The sequence below is a fragment of the Amphiura filiformis genome, chromosome 2 (genome assembly GCF_039555335.1).
Source record: "Amphiura filiformis chromosome 2, Afil_fr2py, whole genome shotgun sequence".
In the NCBI taxonomy this organism is placed as follows: domain Eukaryota; kingdom Metazoa; phylum Echinodermata; class Ophiuroidea; order Amphilepidida; family Amphiuridae; genus Amphiura; species Amphiura filiformis.
In genome coordinates, this window is record NC_092629.1 from 88,020,603 (window position 1) to 88,038,848 (window position 18,246).

Sequence of the window (18,246 nt, forward strand, 5' to 3'; positions counted from 1 at the left end):
ACCTGCAAGCACAACCCGAATACCGTGCGTAGCAGTTGAATGACTGGTGGATCAAGTCTATCTTCAGACTACGGAAAATGCAAGGGTGACATTTTCGACATTTAAATTATTATTCATTGTGGTCTGGAGATTTTTCGCAATGTTTACATACTCAATAAGAAGCACACTCATTATACTCATTTATTATATGGAAGCTTGAAGGTATTTTATTTATAATCTTTAATATTTATATTATAATGTTAAAATAAATATATTCTTACGTAAAGCTGCTTTGATACACACATTTTGGTTTTTACTTGCATTGATCATGTTGATATAATATTATCCAACTGACATCCCACATTGAATTCGTGTGAAAGAAGATGAGAATAAAGTTTATATTAGCCTCGAAGCAAATATTTCAGGTTACTAATAATATATGTAAACATTTACATTGTATTCACAACATTATACATGTTATAATATATCATAGATGAAAGCTGTTGAATTGTTTTTTAACTGCTAGTACAATGATGTGTCAACACATTAACAATACAATGTTTATAAACAAATCATGGGTATGCATTCATGTTAAATACATAGTAATTGCAAATAATGTACAATTTTTATACACAATATTTACACAGGTATTAAGTAACGGAGGAGTCCCAAAATAAGCCCCATGTTTTTCTTCAAGTTTATAGCCAAATGTTTATGATGCAGTTGAGCAAAAAAGCACATTAAGAAATGAAGAAATAATCCTGGTATGCAATACGCACACGTATAACCCTAACCCAACCCCAACCCTAAAACACAGGGTGCGCAGTGTAAACCAAAATGGTACCGAAAGGGAGACTCCACTTGATTGGGTGGCAAAACTTTGAGTACATTCAATCACCATTGAATGACCTTCGACAATTTGGGTACAAAAACTCACACTCTGCAACTTGAGATCAAATGTTGTACTATGATAGTTTAACTGAGGTTATTGAACTACGTCATTGGGATGAGACCATTGTGGTCCATAGTAAATTAAAGGCAATACAATCCACATGAACGTGTAGAAAATTTTGTTTGCTGCAACATAGTACCAAACTTGTTCAAACTGAAAATCGGAATTGCCGAGAAATAATGAGTGAATGATATTTGGTGCGACACAAGTTGCATTGTGATTTAAGGCCGCTACAGACTTTCTAATTTCAGTCTTGTTTAACTTCTAACGAATGTTTAATGGGACATGGAAAGGTTTCTATACAAAAACGATTCTCTTATAAACCACCATGCGCACAGTTTCCACCTCAATACACCTGAGCACACATTTTCGTCCCAAGAGCTTCCAAGCAGAGAACAACAAGTAGTGAATGTCTCCACCACAGTCTTTGATTGCACTACACGGTTGAGTGCATAGCAATATAGGAGCTATAAAGCTTATAGCTAAAAAAAATGGGCCTCTTTGATTGGTTTTTGACGAAATCCCAAGTGTTCCCTTCATCCAATCAGAATTTTTTTATATTCCCCCTAAAAACACTTTTAGTCACTAGGTCAACAGATAACACAATTTAATGTTATAGCAAGGCGAATGTGGAAAATATGTTGAAAACTATCTATCCAAGCACATTTTTGGACCAAAATGTAGATTTTAAAAGTCCAAACCTCAAGTGTTCCTTGCAATATTTTTCACATTTTATGTCATTAAATGAAAAAGTACACTTATATTGTCCATATACTAGAGTCACTAGAATGAGCAATGGTCAATTCTCTTTAAATTGCAAATCGTGTGCAAAAAGTTACTATTTTCGTCTGTTTTGTCATACGGTTGTAAATTCAATGAGCTATGACTTTTAAAAAAGCCCTTAGTCCGACTCTTAGTTACTGCATGTAGTTCAGGTGACAAATAAATCATTTTCTATCGATGAATTTGAGCTCAAGTGGTTGATCAGGGATAATCAAGACTTTGCAGACATGATCAATGTTGTCTTTGGTCGGCTCGATGATGAATCGTCGACTTATCTGTAAGTGTGATAAAACAGTCCACGTGTTATGTTCCATATAACTATTTTTTATTATTATATATTTTATTTGCATTATGAAATTCAGCAACCAGGGTGGGATTTACATTTTGCTGGCCCCTGGCCCAGATCGTAGTCCCTTGGGGACCACTGTGCCATATGGTTAAGGGGCTGTGCAATAATTATGAGCCCTGTAGGAGGGTGAAATTGGGAGAGAGAGAAAGACATTTTGGCAAGCCGAAAGGGGGGGGGGGGGGAGCAGTTTGTGGCGAACCTGGGGGGGCACAGATTCAGTTTAATGGGCTATACCAGAAAATAGACGCACATCCCCTGTAAAAGAGTTCGGATTTCCGGACTTTTTATGCAGTCATGATTGTTGAAAATCCAGCAAAAAATAGTTCAAAATAGAAATTCTTAACTTTAAGGGGCTCATTTCGGACAATTCCTTGATGTTTTATACATTTTATTGCATTTCGAAGCTTTTCCAGTAACATTGGCAACTGGAATTGCAGTCGTTTTCAGAAAGCAAACCTGGAAATCCATATATTTCTTTTATTAAAAAAATTTACTCCTCTATAGGGGGTGTGCACCCATTTTCTAATTATAGACCAAGATTTGCCAATTGGAATCATAGCGATTTTTGGCAGGTCGAGAGGGGGGGGGGGGGCAAACGATTTTTGGCGGGCCGTTCGGAAATTTAACCCCCCCCCCCCGGACTCATAAGTATTGCACAGCCCCTAATCCGGTCAGATTCTCTAAGGAATTTTCTCACATTCAACTATCACAATTAAACGCCTACAGTACCAGATGAAATTAGATGATTCAGATCCCAAATGATCAAAAACTTAACATAGGTTGACCTGAGACTTTTCTTGTTTAACGCACTGAACCGTAAATACCTTAAAATTCTTGAAAAAACTGAAAGTTCCAATAAGGTAGGGCGAATATTTACAAAAACCCATACCTCACGGATATTAATTGTGGAAACATTACAATAAAAATGTCATAATTTTTATAAGGACAGAAATTATACCATTTCGAAGTATCAAAACCCAAATGGTACTTTGTTTGTTATATATATAACTTGTCAATTTCAGCGATTTTAAAGCAGCATTTTCAGATAGCCCACAAACAAATAGTTCCTTGTCGTATTTTCATGCATCGTGTAGGTGACCATGGAAAAACAAAATAATGCACTGAAATGTCGATATAATACAAAGGCACGGTTTATAATTATTCACGGTTCGTCAGTATGCGCATACATTTAATTTGTCCCGGCCATATTATCATCTTACCTGTGACATAATCAGGTACATTTCTTGTTCTGCAAGTCTGCGACCTGTTCCGACAGATAATATCAAATGTCATTATGTTTTTATCCTTTCTCTCCTCCTCCTCCTCTTCCTTCTCCCCTCCTATTCTTCCTCTTCCTCCTTCTCCCCTCCACGTCTTCTTTCTCTCCTCCTCCTCTTCCGCTTCTTCACATTGGCGTGACGAGAAGGGGTGGATACATTTCCGCAGGTTCGAAATACCGGGACAACATTGACCAAAATGTGCGATTTGCACCTTCCTTTCGTCACGTTTCATACCAAAATTAACCTACGTTGATCAGCTCGTAATCGGCGGGCCTCATAACATCACGGATTAATACCGATATATCTTATTTCGAGAATTGTCTTGTAACATCTCACCAGAACATCACAAATTATTAATTCAAGTCCAATACTTTGTCGGTTTTCTTTAACAAACACAATATAGACCAGACAGGTCAACCATAAAACCCTTAACTTGGATCTACTTTTCGGCGTAGTGGTAAAAGCCTAACAATTCCCGCCGATTTACGAGCTGATCAAATTATAGTGTTAGGCCATTGTGCAGTGATAAAATGACAGATTATCATCATCACCACCATCATAATATAAATGCAAAAAGAGCGAAAGGTAAGAGCGTGGCCATGGTGACCGCTAAACAAATGAAGAGGACATGTTTGTTCCTAGCTTTGATTCAAATCTTCATCCTATTATCCTTCCAATGTCCAAAGTTCACTTTCTATATATAATATATACATCTGTATACAGTATGCTCATCAACAGTATGCTTGTAATAAAAGCTTTTAATGCTCTGCGTGCTAGCCATGGGCTTCAACATAAAACGTTTTGAGATATTTTCTCAAAATATCAAGAGCTATCTCAAGAGCCTCTGAACCAATACTAGGCTTGTTGGTATTCATTTTATTGCATTTTTCATGCTGATTCTAAATATGGTCATGAAATTTTTTTACCCGTGAGTTAAATATTGTCAATATTAAATTAACTCCATCATGATGTTATCATTGCTAATACTTTGATTTTGAGGGTTTATAGGGTTCCCTCGGTTCCTTGTACATGTATTTATTTGGATAACCTAAACTAGCGCATGATGTTCTCTGTGTATATACTGCAAGTACCTACCTAAGCACATCCTTGTGCCGAAACCAAACGGTTGTGACGCAAACCCCAAGTTCTTGCAGCTACCATCTAACCACCTCTCAGGTTTAAACTCGGCGGCATGTTCAAATATGGATGTATCGTTTCCCGATCCATAGAAAAATGTTTGAACGGCAGTCTGTAAAAACACAATGAACATGTTATTAGTTTTATTTCTTTTCTTAAAGGGGCATTTCGTGATCCACAGCCTCATCCCCCCACTTTTCTCCAAAAAAGTTGAGATTTTTATATCACTGGAAACCTATGGCTACATAATGTTTATGTACAAAATATTTCTTGCAGATTAATTCGTTTAGCAAAGATATCGTGAAATTTGAATTTCGTTCTGGTGCACCAGAACGAAATTACAACGTATTGTCTATGGAGCAGTGTAATACACATAATCATGCATAACTCGCAAACGCAATATCGGAATCAACTGAAATTTTGGGAATATGCTTTTTTCGTGGATATGTACTGAAAAATGTCATAAAAAGAGGATGCTAGGATCACGAAATACTCCTTTAATGTAAACAAACAATTCTTTATTATTCAGATAATTTAACAATTAATTGCTATTAAGGGGGTACTACACCCCTGACCAATTTTATGCCTATTTTTGCATTTTTCTCAAAAATTATAGCGAATTGACGACAAGTAAAATATGAATATTATAGGGGCAAGGACTACAACTACTGCACTGGAAATTTTATTCCAGCACAGGCAACAGTTGTGGAGTTAGAGTAAAACATGAGGGAAAACCAATATTTGATCAATAAATCAATAACTACTTGCCATGAGTTGCTGAATTTCAAAGGAAGTAGTTGTAGTCCTTGCCCCTGAAATATACATATCTTACGTGTCACCAATGCGTTATAATTTTTGAGAAAAATGCAAAAATAGACCGAAAATTGGCCAGGGGTGTTTAGTAGTACCTCCTTTTAAGCATTCAAAAATTAAAAGAACATTTAAAGTTCAAAAGAAAAGCGTATGTCAAAGTAATTTTTTCGAAACGTACCCCGGCTGGTATGTGGTAGTTCCTTATTATGAGGTCCTTTGGTAATACACGTGCTGTACCCTGAGTGATTGGAAACAATCTGTATACATGGAGCAAAATTAAAGTCATATTTTAAAATTTGCTGAGGAGGACGAATCACAATTCTGAGGTCCGCAGCCTATGGACAAGGGGCAGTACGGGCCCTTTTAACCAGGACAGGATTTATCTAGTTGGGGGCCCTGAAACATGCCAAAATTTTGAAGCCCCCAACTCACGTGCCGAGGAAGACATGTGCACTGCAGTCAGTGGCCAAGTTTTGGTTTAATACGTATAATGCGGATGCATTAAAATATAGAGGGGGATTAACATATTTTGTTCCGATGTTACCAGGACATTTGCGCGCAAAGCACAGACTATTTTAGCCCCAAACATAGAATTGTTATTTTTCTGTGGCCCCAAATTAGCCTGAATTTTGTTGTTTGAATCCGCGCGAAGCGCGGAAAATTCTACAATTTTGCCCTATTTTGGCTCAGAAAGATGCATAGGGCAATTTTTGGGGCCCCATCTGGCTCAATGGTAAACCCGGCCCTGCTTTTAACATCTCCATTATCAGCCCTTACTTAATTTTCGCTTTAGTGCTCGGGGCCGGGCCCCTGAACCTCGGGGCCCACGGACCTCGTCCACCCTACCTGAGTGTTTCTTTGATTACTGCTTTCAAGTAAGGCATATTGTTAATCTGGTCTCTCGTTGGGTTCACATCTTCTGGTAGCACCCGCATGACTTCTTCGTGGAGTTTCTCTTGGACATGTGGGTTCTTAGAGAGCAGATGTAGGCACCACAGCGTTGTCGTAGAGGTCTGGAAGTTAAGAGATTGATGGTGGTGTAAATCTTGTGTAATGAAACAGCATTAAGAAATGTACTATAGTCCGTTTGGCTTTCCCGGAAGATGGACTTTCGGCTCCATTACTGGATTTGAATTGCTGGCAGATATTTACCTTTTTGACTCCTAGCTTACTGAATAAAATAATACCGCTCATTGCACATGGTATTCCAATTAACATTTCCAATCTTGATTTTTAAATGGACTATATCATATTTACTATACAAAGCATCTATTAACAATGATAATACGGGCAACCTTCATTTTACATTATTAACTCTTCAATAATAATAATAATTGTTGCAACAACAATTCTTAATGTATGTACCATATAACAAGTATTTTTAGTTGAATTAGATATAAATTAGCGAGCACGGTGGCCGGCGGTTAGGGCGTTCGACTCATGATAGTAAGGTTGCGGGCTGGAGCCCGGTCAGTTCCAACGTATTATGTCTTTGGTAAATACTATATTTCGCTTGCTCCACTACACCCAGTGTATGATGGGGAGCTACCGTATTGTGGTAGTCATACCGGCATTGTTTGAACAAAAGACGCAAAAGTGGTGCTGCAAGCATAACGAGGAATATGATACTACCGAACAGTTCACGTGACTTACAGTATCCACTGATGCTGTGAGCAATTCTGTCATATTACTGTAGATTTCCTCTGGACTGAGTTTATCCTGAATCATGAGAAAAGCTATGAAACTCCCATCATTCACTGCTTCTCCTCGAACAGCTCGCTGCGAAAGTTCCCTCAACTTTTCTGTAACATAGATTTTGGCTGAAAAACAAAGACATTTTGTCTATTAGGACTGGAATTTACTCAATAATGACTATTTGATCATGTTGATATACGACGTACATCGATAAGAAGAGCGCCGCGCGTTTTTCAGTTATGGTAAGTGGAAAGTATGGTTATATGTGCACAGCTGAGGCTAATAGGAAACGTTAAAGCAATAATGTGTGATTTGCATAAATAATAGATTCCTGTTGAAATGTTTGTTTTTACTGATCACATTATCCCCTTTAATTTCGAGCCAAACAAAATGAGGTATAACGAAGACAATTGCGATATCATTCCAGTGCCTACAATTCTTGTACTACGCTCGTCGATCGTGTTATATTATGTAATACTAGACATCTCTAGCAAGTGTCATCTTCAATGTGAAGACAATTCTCGATGGAGATGAGTATCGAAAGGAACCCCAGCTCCATCATTCCGGGCCATCATTACCTTCTACTAAGGAAAGACCACTCCCCAGCAAACACAAAAACGTTTTAAAAACGTTTTAAATAAGTAATATTTTGATTTAGGTAAAAACGTTTCAATAACATTAAAATGTCGGGTTATAAAAAGGTCACGATAACGTTTTGAAACGTTTTGTATGAAAACAAACTACAACAATATTTTTAAATGTTTTCAAAAAATGTTATTGTAAACTATTTTTGCAAACTTTTTTGCCAACTATTTTATCAATACTTATTATATTATGTTAAAATATTTGAACCCAGGAAACACAGAAATGTTCTTAAAATGTTTTTTTTCCAAACATTTTAATAACATTTAAATGTCGGGTTATATAAAGGTCATGAAAACGTTTTTAAAACGTTATTGCAAATATTTTGGGCAAACATTTTTCGCAAAATATTTTTCAACCCCAAAATAACATTCTGTTTAGAATGTTTTGTATCAAGTTTTCAAGAATGTTTTTGGAATGTTATTAAAACGTTTTATACCCTTTATATAACCCGACATTTAAACGTTTTCTGTACAACATTTTTGTTTGCTGAGCAGTAGATTATCAAAAAATGTTTTTTAAGGTTATGAAACCGTTTTATACTCTTAATATACCCTTTATCATGTTTATATAACCCGATTTTTTAAACGTTTTCTGACAACCTTTTATAACCTTGCGAATGATGTCGAAAACGTTTTGTGTTTGCTGGGTCGTTAGCAACCCCATTTCCTGAAAATTAATACGACCACACTTAACTAATTCTTGGATCTCAAAACCGGAAGCAATAAAAAATTGAAAAATGAGACCAGTACAATGACCAAAATCTGAATGCTTTCACACCATCCTTATCAATTCATTTCAACGGCTCTTTTCAGATCCACCACAATTAGCGCTAAAACTGCTCCAGTATTACCACTTGAATGCTCCAGAAGCATGTCGTGGTCAAATTACTTTATTCCGTTCTATTTATGTGAAGAAATTTTGAAATAATTCTCATCATAGGTTTGTTTTCTTTCAAATTTCGTATCAGTGCAAAAAAAAATGTGAAAAGGTCGTTGTTTGATCTTTGATAACAAAATCAGAGTCCGGTTATTGTACCAGCCCCTTATTAGTTGCCCACTTACATAATGTGAATATCTTTCCCCATGCTTCCATGGTGCGAACGTACGGTTTTGATTGAAATTTCCGATGCCACTTAAGCGGGAGCATGAGCAAATATATTGTGACTTCAGTGAGAGTTCTGATTGCATTGAAGAAATCGACATTCTCTGGAAGGACATCGCCAGAAATCATGTTGAGTCTCCGATCGAACAGGAATTTGCAGGCGGCTGCAAATGCAACAGAAATGAAAACATTGCATTAAGTATTCGCTCTAACACTGTTGCTGGGAAGGTTGTCCTACTTATATAGATTTGAGCTTCAAGCCCTCGGCTGTGGTACCTCAAGGTTCTATCATAGGCCCACTGCTTTAAAATGCAGTAGGCAGCTGGTGACTTTAATTTCTTTGCTATAATTTAATATGCAAATTAATTAACTTAAAATGTATAATTAGACGATTAATCAATGGTAAATTTAATGTACAATGATTCCCGCTGCAAGCCGGGATGTACTTGTTTTCTTCAGCTGTACTTCATGGATGCTTATAATTTCAGCAGAATCATTTGTAAATGAATAATTTGTGAGCAAACTTACATTCCATTGCCCATTTATCAAGTTCTTCTTCAATGTTGAGAACAACATTGCTCTTATTTCCAGCCTCTGGTCCTTGTCTTATCTCCGTTATCTTGTCTACCATAGAGCGCGCTACGTCATTCATGACACCGACATATTGGGCTACTTCAAGTGGTCGTAAGATGCGCTTACTCAATGCATTTCGGTGCCTCTGCCACTCCTCACCATCACTGAACAGAAAAGATGACAAATTGACAGATTGCTTCGACTATATCTATGTATTTATAAATACGCACGTGACCCATAAGCACGACATTCTAAGACCAGCAAGCGTGACCTAATCTTCATGCATTGACCACTATACAGAAAAGGATAGGAACGCTGTAGATATCGTCAAATTTAAGTATTAATTGATTAGCAAAATTATTACACATGGGTGGATTCCGAATCATGTTATCAAAAACAACATTTTGAAAGTATCTGACCAAAAAAATTACGACGGAAACATTCGCAATATAATCACAAAGTTGAACAAAATAAACATTTTTGCTGCATGCACAGTAATCTCATGTTGTGGCGCTTTTTCACTCAAATGCACAGGAAGACCACCCGCTATGTAGAAGGTTACTTTGAGACTTACAGTCTACAAGCTGTTTAATATGGCGGCGCGCATTTATAAAAGCGTATTTATAAATATAGTCGAAGCATACTGTCTGATTAAAGCGAGAATTTTAGGATGTCCTGGTTCGGCAAAACACTACTATTTCCTTTCAAAAGATTCTTATACATACCTGATCAGTACACCAAGTTCTTCACCATGTTGGAATCTATAATCCTTCCAAGCTTCGATTTGAATACGCTCAGGGTATTTGCCAGAATTGTGATACACATGCTCAATATCAACGGGGTCGTTTAGACTGATAAACGGGGTGCCATCGCCCAATTTGATACGATAGATTGGTCCTAGCTGCTCGTGGTTTCTTAATGTGTACATATGTGGACGTCTGTTTTAAAGATAACATGAAAAGAATATTCGGTATAAAATGATAAGGTGTGATGCAGAGTGATTGCCTTTTTTGGAGTGTCTTATAGACGTAATATGAAAAACAATAAAGAAACAGAGAAAGAATGAAAGAAAAGAAAAACGAAGAAAGAAAGTAAGATAAAAGAAATGAAACAAGAAGAAAGAAAGAAAGAAAGAAAGAAAGAAAGAAAGAAAGAATGAAAGAAAGAAAGAATGAACGAAAAAAAAAGAAAGAATGAACGAAAAAAGAACGAAAGAAAGAACTAAAGAAAGAAACAGAGAAAGAATGAAAGAAAAGAAAAACGAAGAAAGAAATGAAAATAAAAGAAATGAAACAAGAAGAAGAAAGAAAAAAAAGAAAGAAAGAAAGAAAGAAAGAAAGAAAGGAAGGAAGAAAGAAAGAAAGAACTAAAGAAAGAAACAGAGAAAGAATGAAACAAGGTAAAAATGAAGAGAGAAAGTAAAAACAGAAGGAAAAAGAAAGAGAGAATAAAGAAAGAATGAAAGAAAGAAAGAAAGAAAGAAAGAAAGAACGAAAGAAAGAAAGAAAGAAAGAAAGAAAGAAAGAAAGAAAGAAAGAAAGAAAGAAAGAAGGAAAGAAAGAAAGAAAAAAGAAAGAAAGAAAGAAAAAAAGAATGTAACTTAGTTATTACTTACTTGAAAGCATCCTTCTTGATAGCATCGATAGCTAATAACATGCCCCCTATAAACCCTCCAGTAGAAACAGGAGTTGGGACTTCTTCAAAAGGTTTGATTGAACTAGATATGGAATACACATCACCATCATCTACATCCACGGCGACTGCAGCAACCCCAGACACCTTACGCGAAGCTATGGTGTGTTTCCGACATGTTTGTGTAACCAAAGGAACGTAAACTGAAATAAGAACACAAACATTGGATTAGGTTTTTTTAAAAGTATTTTCATCCAAATCATTGGTAAAAAGGTCCCGGTGCTCAATATCGCCGATTACCTTGTCGGCGTGCCCGGAACCTAAGCCGCAGACCAACACCGATGCAACTATGTTGAGAAATATATTACTGTTGCGATATCCACTAACAAAATGTGTGTCAATGCACTGTTGTATGATGGATATCGACTGATCCACAAATTACTTAATGTGATTAAACTCAAGTATGTACTACAATAATCATTGATATAATTGTTTCGAGTAATGAATATCAAGCCGCAGAGCAGGAAGCACATCGTCATCATCCCTATATCTTCGTGTCAAAAATTGCCGTGATAGTACAGCGAATCCTCTCGTTTTTTCAACAGCTACGCATGGCGATTTTGTTCGAGATAGGCCGATCAACTCAGGCTAAGCATACCATGACTATCATATGAGATACCACAGAGTTTCTATATTCTACACATTATTACGATTTGTGCATGTTCTAGTACCCCATAAGATGTTGCTATTACAAGAAAAATCGATTTGTTTTCAGGTTAAACCCAGGTTTCGTTTCCAGTACACTAACTTGAAATGCAATACACTAATTAGCGGCGACTGATGTTTGTTGTGTATATATTTTACTGCATTTTATCCGTAAAGATTATTAAATCGCCGCAAAAATTGTGATATATTTAATTTTGAGAATTACAATTATACTTTATAGGTATAAAAGAACACGTTTAGCCCATTCAATTAAGAACCAGGTGCTTGTATAGATTATTCAATCACAAGTCCTATAACACAATGCATATGTAAACTTTATCTGTGTAAGTAATAGAATGTTGATTTCAACGGAGTATGGAGTTGTATGGAAAAAATGTTTATAATACAGGGAGTTGACACTGTGAGAAGATGACAAGATGTTGCAAAGTCGATGGCAACCAATGATATGGATGCACTATATTAATTCATCGACGTGCTGCGGCTTGAAACTGCAAGCCACAGGAAAGCCATCGAAATGGTCCGAGACGCCATTCACTTAGTCCGCGAGATTGAGCGCCGTTTTTCAAACAGTGCCTGTAGCGTCACTGTCATGTATGTAGTGATATTACCCAAACTGGACTACCAAATGTCTCGGGAAATGGAAATTAACTTCCTAATAACGACATGACTGTAGACCGAGAATGTTAGTCTTTGACTTTTGGTTTTCGATCACTGATACCTCGACATTTCCTCTCCACCCCAAGCTCAACTAGTAGTATACGGCGGATACGATATGCCGTGTCCCAATTCGCCAGCGAAGTGGTTACCTAACTCCTTGGGAACTGGATCACGCACTTTTTTCTAGAATTTCAGAGAGCACAACAAATGTTGGCCGGTTATTTTTTACACAGTGACGATAACTATATTAAGTCACCAAAATCCCCAAGTGTCAAGTCTTATTTAAACTTGGAGTGTAAACCACCAAACCGTTGGTCCCACACGTCCTCGAATTATTTTTGGGTCCAACATGTCCGAATCTCTGAAATATATACACTCGAAATTTCTAAAAACGTTAATATTTCAACATATGGGACACGACGTACGTAACTCATTCTAACGCTACAGTAACAATGTTATATTCAATTCAATCGAAGTCAACGAAACATTTCTTTGCAATTATAATGGAAGGTGTACATTTTTCTTCCATATTACGAAGGAAATATAACCAAACAGCAGCACAGTGAGCACACCAAGTATATCATTATTACACATTTTTTACAAAATTGTAAATAAGAAACGAAATACTCTAACCTTTTCCAATGGTAAGCTGCGTGAGTTTCTCTTCCTTCAAGAGATTCCTTATCCCAGATAATGTGCAAGGACGAAACATAGTTACCAAAAAGTCGAATTGTATGTGTTTCCCGCCAAAAATAATATCGTCTGCTTCGTAGGATCCGCCTGTAAATTTACACTTAAGTGAGATTGGTGTACGTATTTTTATCGTAAAATAAAATACGTCCGAGATAAATTGTATACACGGTTAGTAAAGTAGATATGCGTTCTTCAATATTATAGTTATAAGTTGTTATCAAGCGCAAAAATACGATAACAGAACAGAGCCGAAATGACCCGAATTCACTTTTATATGTTTCACATACAAATTAAATGTTGTTACTGATAATAAGCAAAATCAGTCTACACCGGCAAAACTAATTATTTTTTTCTTGATATGCACAAAATGACTGGCCAATCAGAGACCAGGAAAAAAGGACGTTTACATTGGAAAACTATTTTTGTAAGTTAAATAATAAATTATTATCTCTGTGACACTATTATATTTCTGTCTCATCTCTCGATTTTATTTTGGTTCTAAATAAAGTCTATATGCCCATGCTGCTATTTTTAATTATCAAACTATGATCAAACAAACGTGCACGGCAGCTCATAGCTGTCACCTTGACCGAGCCCGCGTCGTGTCAAATGAGCAGAACAAATAAAAAAGCGCTTGCCCAGATTCTTTGTAAAAAGTGGATTTATAATTATACAGGTCCGGATTTCAATAAAAGTGAATAGTTTAGAAAAGAGAAAAACAAAATTGGCACTCCTACCCAGTGCTCCTTCCCCCGAGAATATCGTAGACGCGGGGGTGGGGGTGGGGATGGCGTATGGTTAGTCTGTTACGTAACGATTGCTTAACCCTAGAACTCCGAACGGTTGTACACCCCCTCCCAAGATTTTTATCCGTCATAAGAATCAGAGAAGATGAGAAAAGAGGAGATCGCTCGAATATATAATCCGATTACCCACAGTTAACCTCCATTCACTTTTCGTTGTTTGGGGTACTTAAAATACCACTTGAAACTTCCTTTGTGGTAGTCTGTTCATCCGACACACGCTCGACTGATTCGGTAGTTCTCTTTAGTGGAGAAAATATTCCACACACGGAAGTACATCGTTAAATTCCCTATTTCGCAGTCAAATCATGCTTTTTTCTTTAAAGAAAAATAATACTAACCAGTGTGACCATGTTTTTTAAACGAGTGAAAAAGCATCCTCTATATCGCAACTGCCATTAAAAAAATCCAAAGTTTTGTTAAGTTATGGAAAGTCAAGCATAAATAATTTTCCAGTAAAATTAATATAAGGTCAAAGGAAAAGAAATTTAAATGATAAGCATTTGAATATTTGCGGCAGTTTACGGAAACTTAAAACTGGTGTAATCAGTAATTCAAACTCGTGGCAGTTTCTCCATATACTCCCGTTTTGTGTCCAAACGTGTCCAAAAATGCTATTTGGATCCAAAATGAGGGTCTTTTTCACAGGGATCTCAGGTCAACCTTAGCAGTCGGTCATGCCAAACAATACAGAAATTATATTTCGCGGTCAACTGACGTAACAAATTGATATCCGGGCATGCGCCGTTTAGAGCTAGACAGTCGTGACTCGCAAAGCCACTTATCGTATTAGTTGATCAATCGGATTAGATCATTATTTCCATCAATAGGCGGATGCACACATTATTTATTTGATGTGGGCAGCGAGCGACCTCCTCTTTTATCATCTTCTCTGTAAGAATGCACGCGTGTACGCCCAAACGACCTAAGCTAATCGTAGATCTATCCTTTGCGCTCATTTTAGTGGCAATTTTTTCCCGCAGGGAAGACCGGCCAAAGATGACATAGAGTAGTCCATACAGGACCAACGCAATATTTAGTACTATAATCAACGCCGTCAGGCGTTGGTCCTTATAGATCCGACATATCCTCCCTTGGAAAGTCAAGGAAATGTCAAACTGACTAACCACGCCTACTGACAGCTACTGACGATATTTAGCCAATCAGATTAGACTTGCCTTCCACCTGCCAACTACTATCTTCCAGCTTTGGATCTAACACCACTATTGCGTAACAATATCGATAATCATGTCCATTCATTCAGTCATTCAATTTATCTATGTCCTCTTCAATCGCGATCAATGTTCATCATCCACGTGAATGAGCATTGATCTGATTTTACTTCTTAACCCGCGAGGTGGTAGGCAATTGGGCAACTATTGAAGATTTTTCCCGGGACTTTTGATAATAGAGGTTATCCACTTCACTCATGTGTGACTTCTAACAAAAGGCACTGGTTCCCGTAGTATTCCTCATTCAAACTAATTCAATGCACGACCTCGGAGTTACCTGCATGACTTTGGCGGGCTATTTTGAAACAGTCATGGTTGCACATGCAGGTACTTCTTTAGAATGTCCTAAACAAGGTATAGCAGTCGTTGATAGGACATGCAGCTTATAGAACATGGGTAACCTCTATTCCTGTCCCATATAAATCAATGGAAGATACATGGCGATTATTTGACCAGTGATTCGGGCTGAAATGGTTTTTTTCCAAGTTCTTCACTTTGTAGGTTGGGCACATTATACAGGGTTTTTTTTGGGGGGGCATCGTTTCATTTTATCATTACGCCTCAGTTATTATTATTTGTTTTTCAATAATATAAAAATGGATGACGCCGCTATTTTGCATGCTTCGAATAAACTAGGAATTCAAGAAGTTACCCGCCAACAGACGAAGGGAGTTATACGTTTTTTACATGGACATGGTTTTCCGACAGGATATGGCAAGAGCTTTATTTTCCAGTCAGCGCCAATTTGTGTTAATTTTCTTTAAAATGTCGACATCGCCATAAAATGTAGTCATTTACTTGATTTGTAGTTTAGTCCAATTCCTATTAAAGTGAAGTAGGCCTATTCACTTTCTTTACTAACACAATATTTCAAGAGTTTGTTTCAAAAGGCATTAGTTCAATAGCTGCCTTGTGTAACATTTTGCTGGAATATTTTTACATTCTAAAGTTTAAATGACATTTAACGATTGGAATGGATATGTTTGCACATCTGGCTTATTCTCTTTCAATAATAGATTTGTCCCCTAAAATGGTCAAATCCAAGGTTTTAAAATGGCTGCCATTGCACTTGAGGGAGCACACCACCATAAGATTCCGCGGCCAAAAGTGTAACCCACAAAGTAGTCCTCATAAAACGTAGAAATTGAGCTTTTTGTTACATTTTTTCAGCAAATATGTGTCTGAGATACGTTTGTTTGATGACACGCGCATTCTAAAGCTGAAACGGTTTTGATGAAATTACGTGCAGAAAAAATTATTTTAAATGTGTTCTGGCGGACTAATCGTGCATATCATGTATCGATGTCAAATCCCAAGAATTGAGCTTTCAACAGCTTTGAAATCACGGGATGGGGTAAAAATGTCCAATTTGCAAAAAACTGACATTGGAAATCTATGTGCAAAAGAAAATGTATTAAAGCTTAAGGATCGTCCCATAACCATGCCCAGTTTCATTGCTCTATCTATAATGCAGGGAAATAATTAGAAGAGATTTCCGAAAGGCTTTTTTGCACGTATTTCAATGGGGAGCGTAATGGTGGTGTGCCCCCTTGATGCCTTTTTCTTCTTCCCACGTGGGAAGTTAAAGGGATTTGCAATTATTTGCCAAAATTGTTATAACTATATATTCTACTACGCCATTATGTTATTAGAGTGGCAAGGTTACTGCTACTCAATATTTTCAAATAAAAAATCCCACAAAACAGTCTTTGGACTTAATGCCTTTTGGAACCAAACTCTTCATTTAATGATGTTCAAATTTTCTCCATTATTTTAGGACCCTGGAATAAAGCAAAAAAGACCATCGCTTAATTCAATACATTTAATTTATGGGTATAAAAATGGCATTTTTTTGGTGATTTTTGTTCAGTTTTGACCAAAGGAACAAATTTTTATATGGGAATTTTTTTGAAAATTGACATATACATCTTACAAAGTGTATCAGTTTACTAAGATGGATGTTTGGATCAAAAACGTCAATCATAACATTTTTCTGCGACCTATGGTTTTTGACCTATGACCCCTTGGAATTCACAAGTAGGTCTAAAACGGGTGTTTTTAGTGATTTTGGTGTGGGGGTACAAAATATTTTGGTGTATACAAAAAAAGGGATCCAAAACATTTTGAATCTATAAAAAAAAGTGGTTCTAAAAGTAGTTTTGACATACCGAAATCAAAATTTCCCAGCCCCCAAGTATTTATGAACGTTCCCTTAGCTCTTTAAGTACTGTATCTCTACCAAATATGGCAAATTAGGCCTATAAACATTTAGATTTTGCAGTGTTCCTCTTTTGGACCTCGCCTCGTACAAACAGACGGCTGCCAAAAATTGAAAAACGATGAAAGCAGTGCACTTTTTTAAATTTTGTCTTGTCTTGTCTTTTCTTGTTTGTAACTTTGAAATAAAACAAAGACCAGGAAAGTATTACTATCAACGGAGCGGAGAGCCATTGCCTCAGCTCCGTCCGTGAATGACGTAGTTAAAAGTGATGAATCCCATGCCCCTCGGTTAAAACGAGAAGACCATGTTGTTTTTTAAAGATTTGATATTAAAATAGTTTAAATCAAAACCCTAAATTCAAATAGTAATCACAGGCCCTTTCATGCCTTCGGGATTAAAGAAATATACTGTGATTTTTCCGTTCCTTTTTTTTTCACATGCATTTGAAATATCAACACATTCAACAGTAGGCCTACTTGCGAGTTGTATCACCTTTTATTTTATTTTACTCACTCTGTTATTTCCAGTTAGGTGTTAAAGGCTTAATGTACGATTTCTTCAAATTTTAAATTTGTCATTATATATTCAAAATGCTGAAATAATACCAGTAATATGCCCTAATTAACGGGAATGGCTTCTGTCCATTTTGAACTGAAATAACGAGGTAAACACTGCTTGTTATTTTGGCCGTTTAACACGCAGTTCTATAGGAGGACATAAAGTCACAATTCTTGAATTGACTTGTGTTTGGTGTATATGCACTTACGCCTAGACGTAAGTTGCTCGTAAAAATTGTCTTGCATTGAAATATATACTAACCATGTTGCCAAGTTATAAGCAAAATTCTTTGATAGTGGCGATTAAACGAGCGTCTGAATTAGTCAATATCTCCCAATGAGGCGCGTACAAGTGGTGATTTGGTAATCATGTTTTATATTGAAATGCAATACAAAAGAATAGCATTGGAGCAAAGAT

At 36.7% G+C, this 18,246-nt stretch overlaps 1 protein-coding gene across 1 annotated transcript; it reads right to left on the bottom strand.

Moving 5' to 3' along the window:
* Positions 1-665: 665 nt before the first annotated feature.
* On the bottom strand, positions 666-8,884 carry LOC140137510 (cytochrome P450 27C1-like). Its single transcript, XM_072159229.1, has 7 exons — positions 8,695-8,884; positions 6,947-7,113; positions 6,140-6,306; positions 5,472-5,550; positions 4,439-4,592; positions 3,284-3,327; positions 666-1,989 (listed from the first exon to the last, which is right to left on the bottom strand). Exons 1-7 carry the CDS (start codon positions 8,861-8,863, stop codon positions 1,879-1,881), a joined length of 891 nt encoding a protein of 296 aa, XP_072015330.1. The 5' UTR covers positions 8,864-8,884; the 3' UTR covers positions 666-1,878.
* Positions 8,885-18,246: the final 9,362 nt, after the last annotated feature.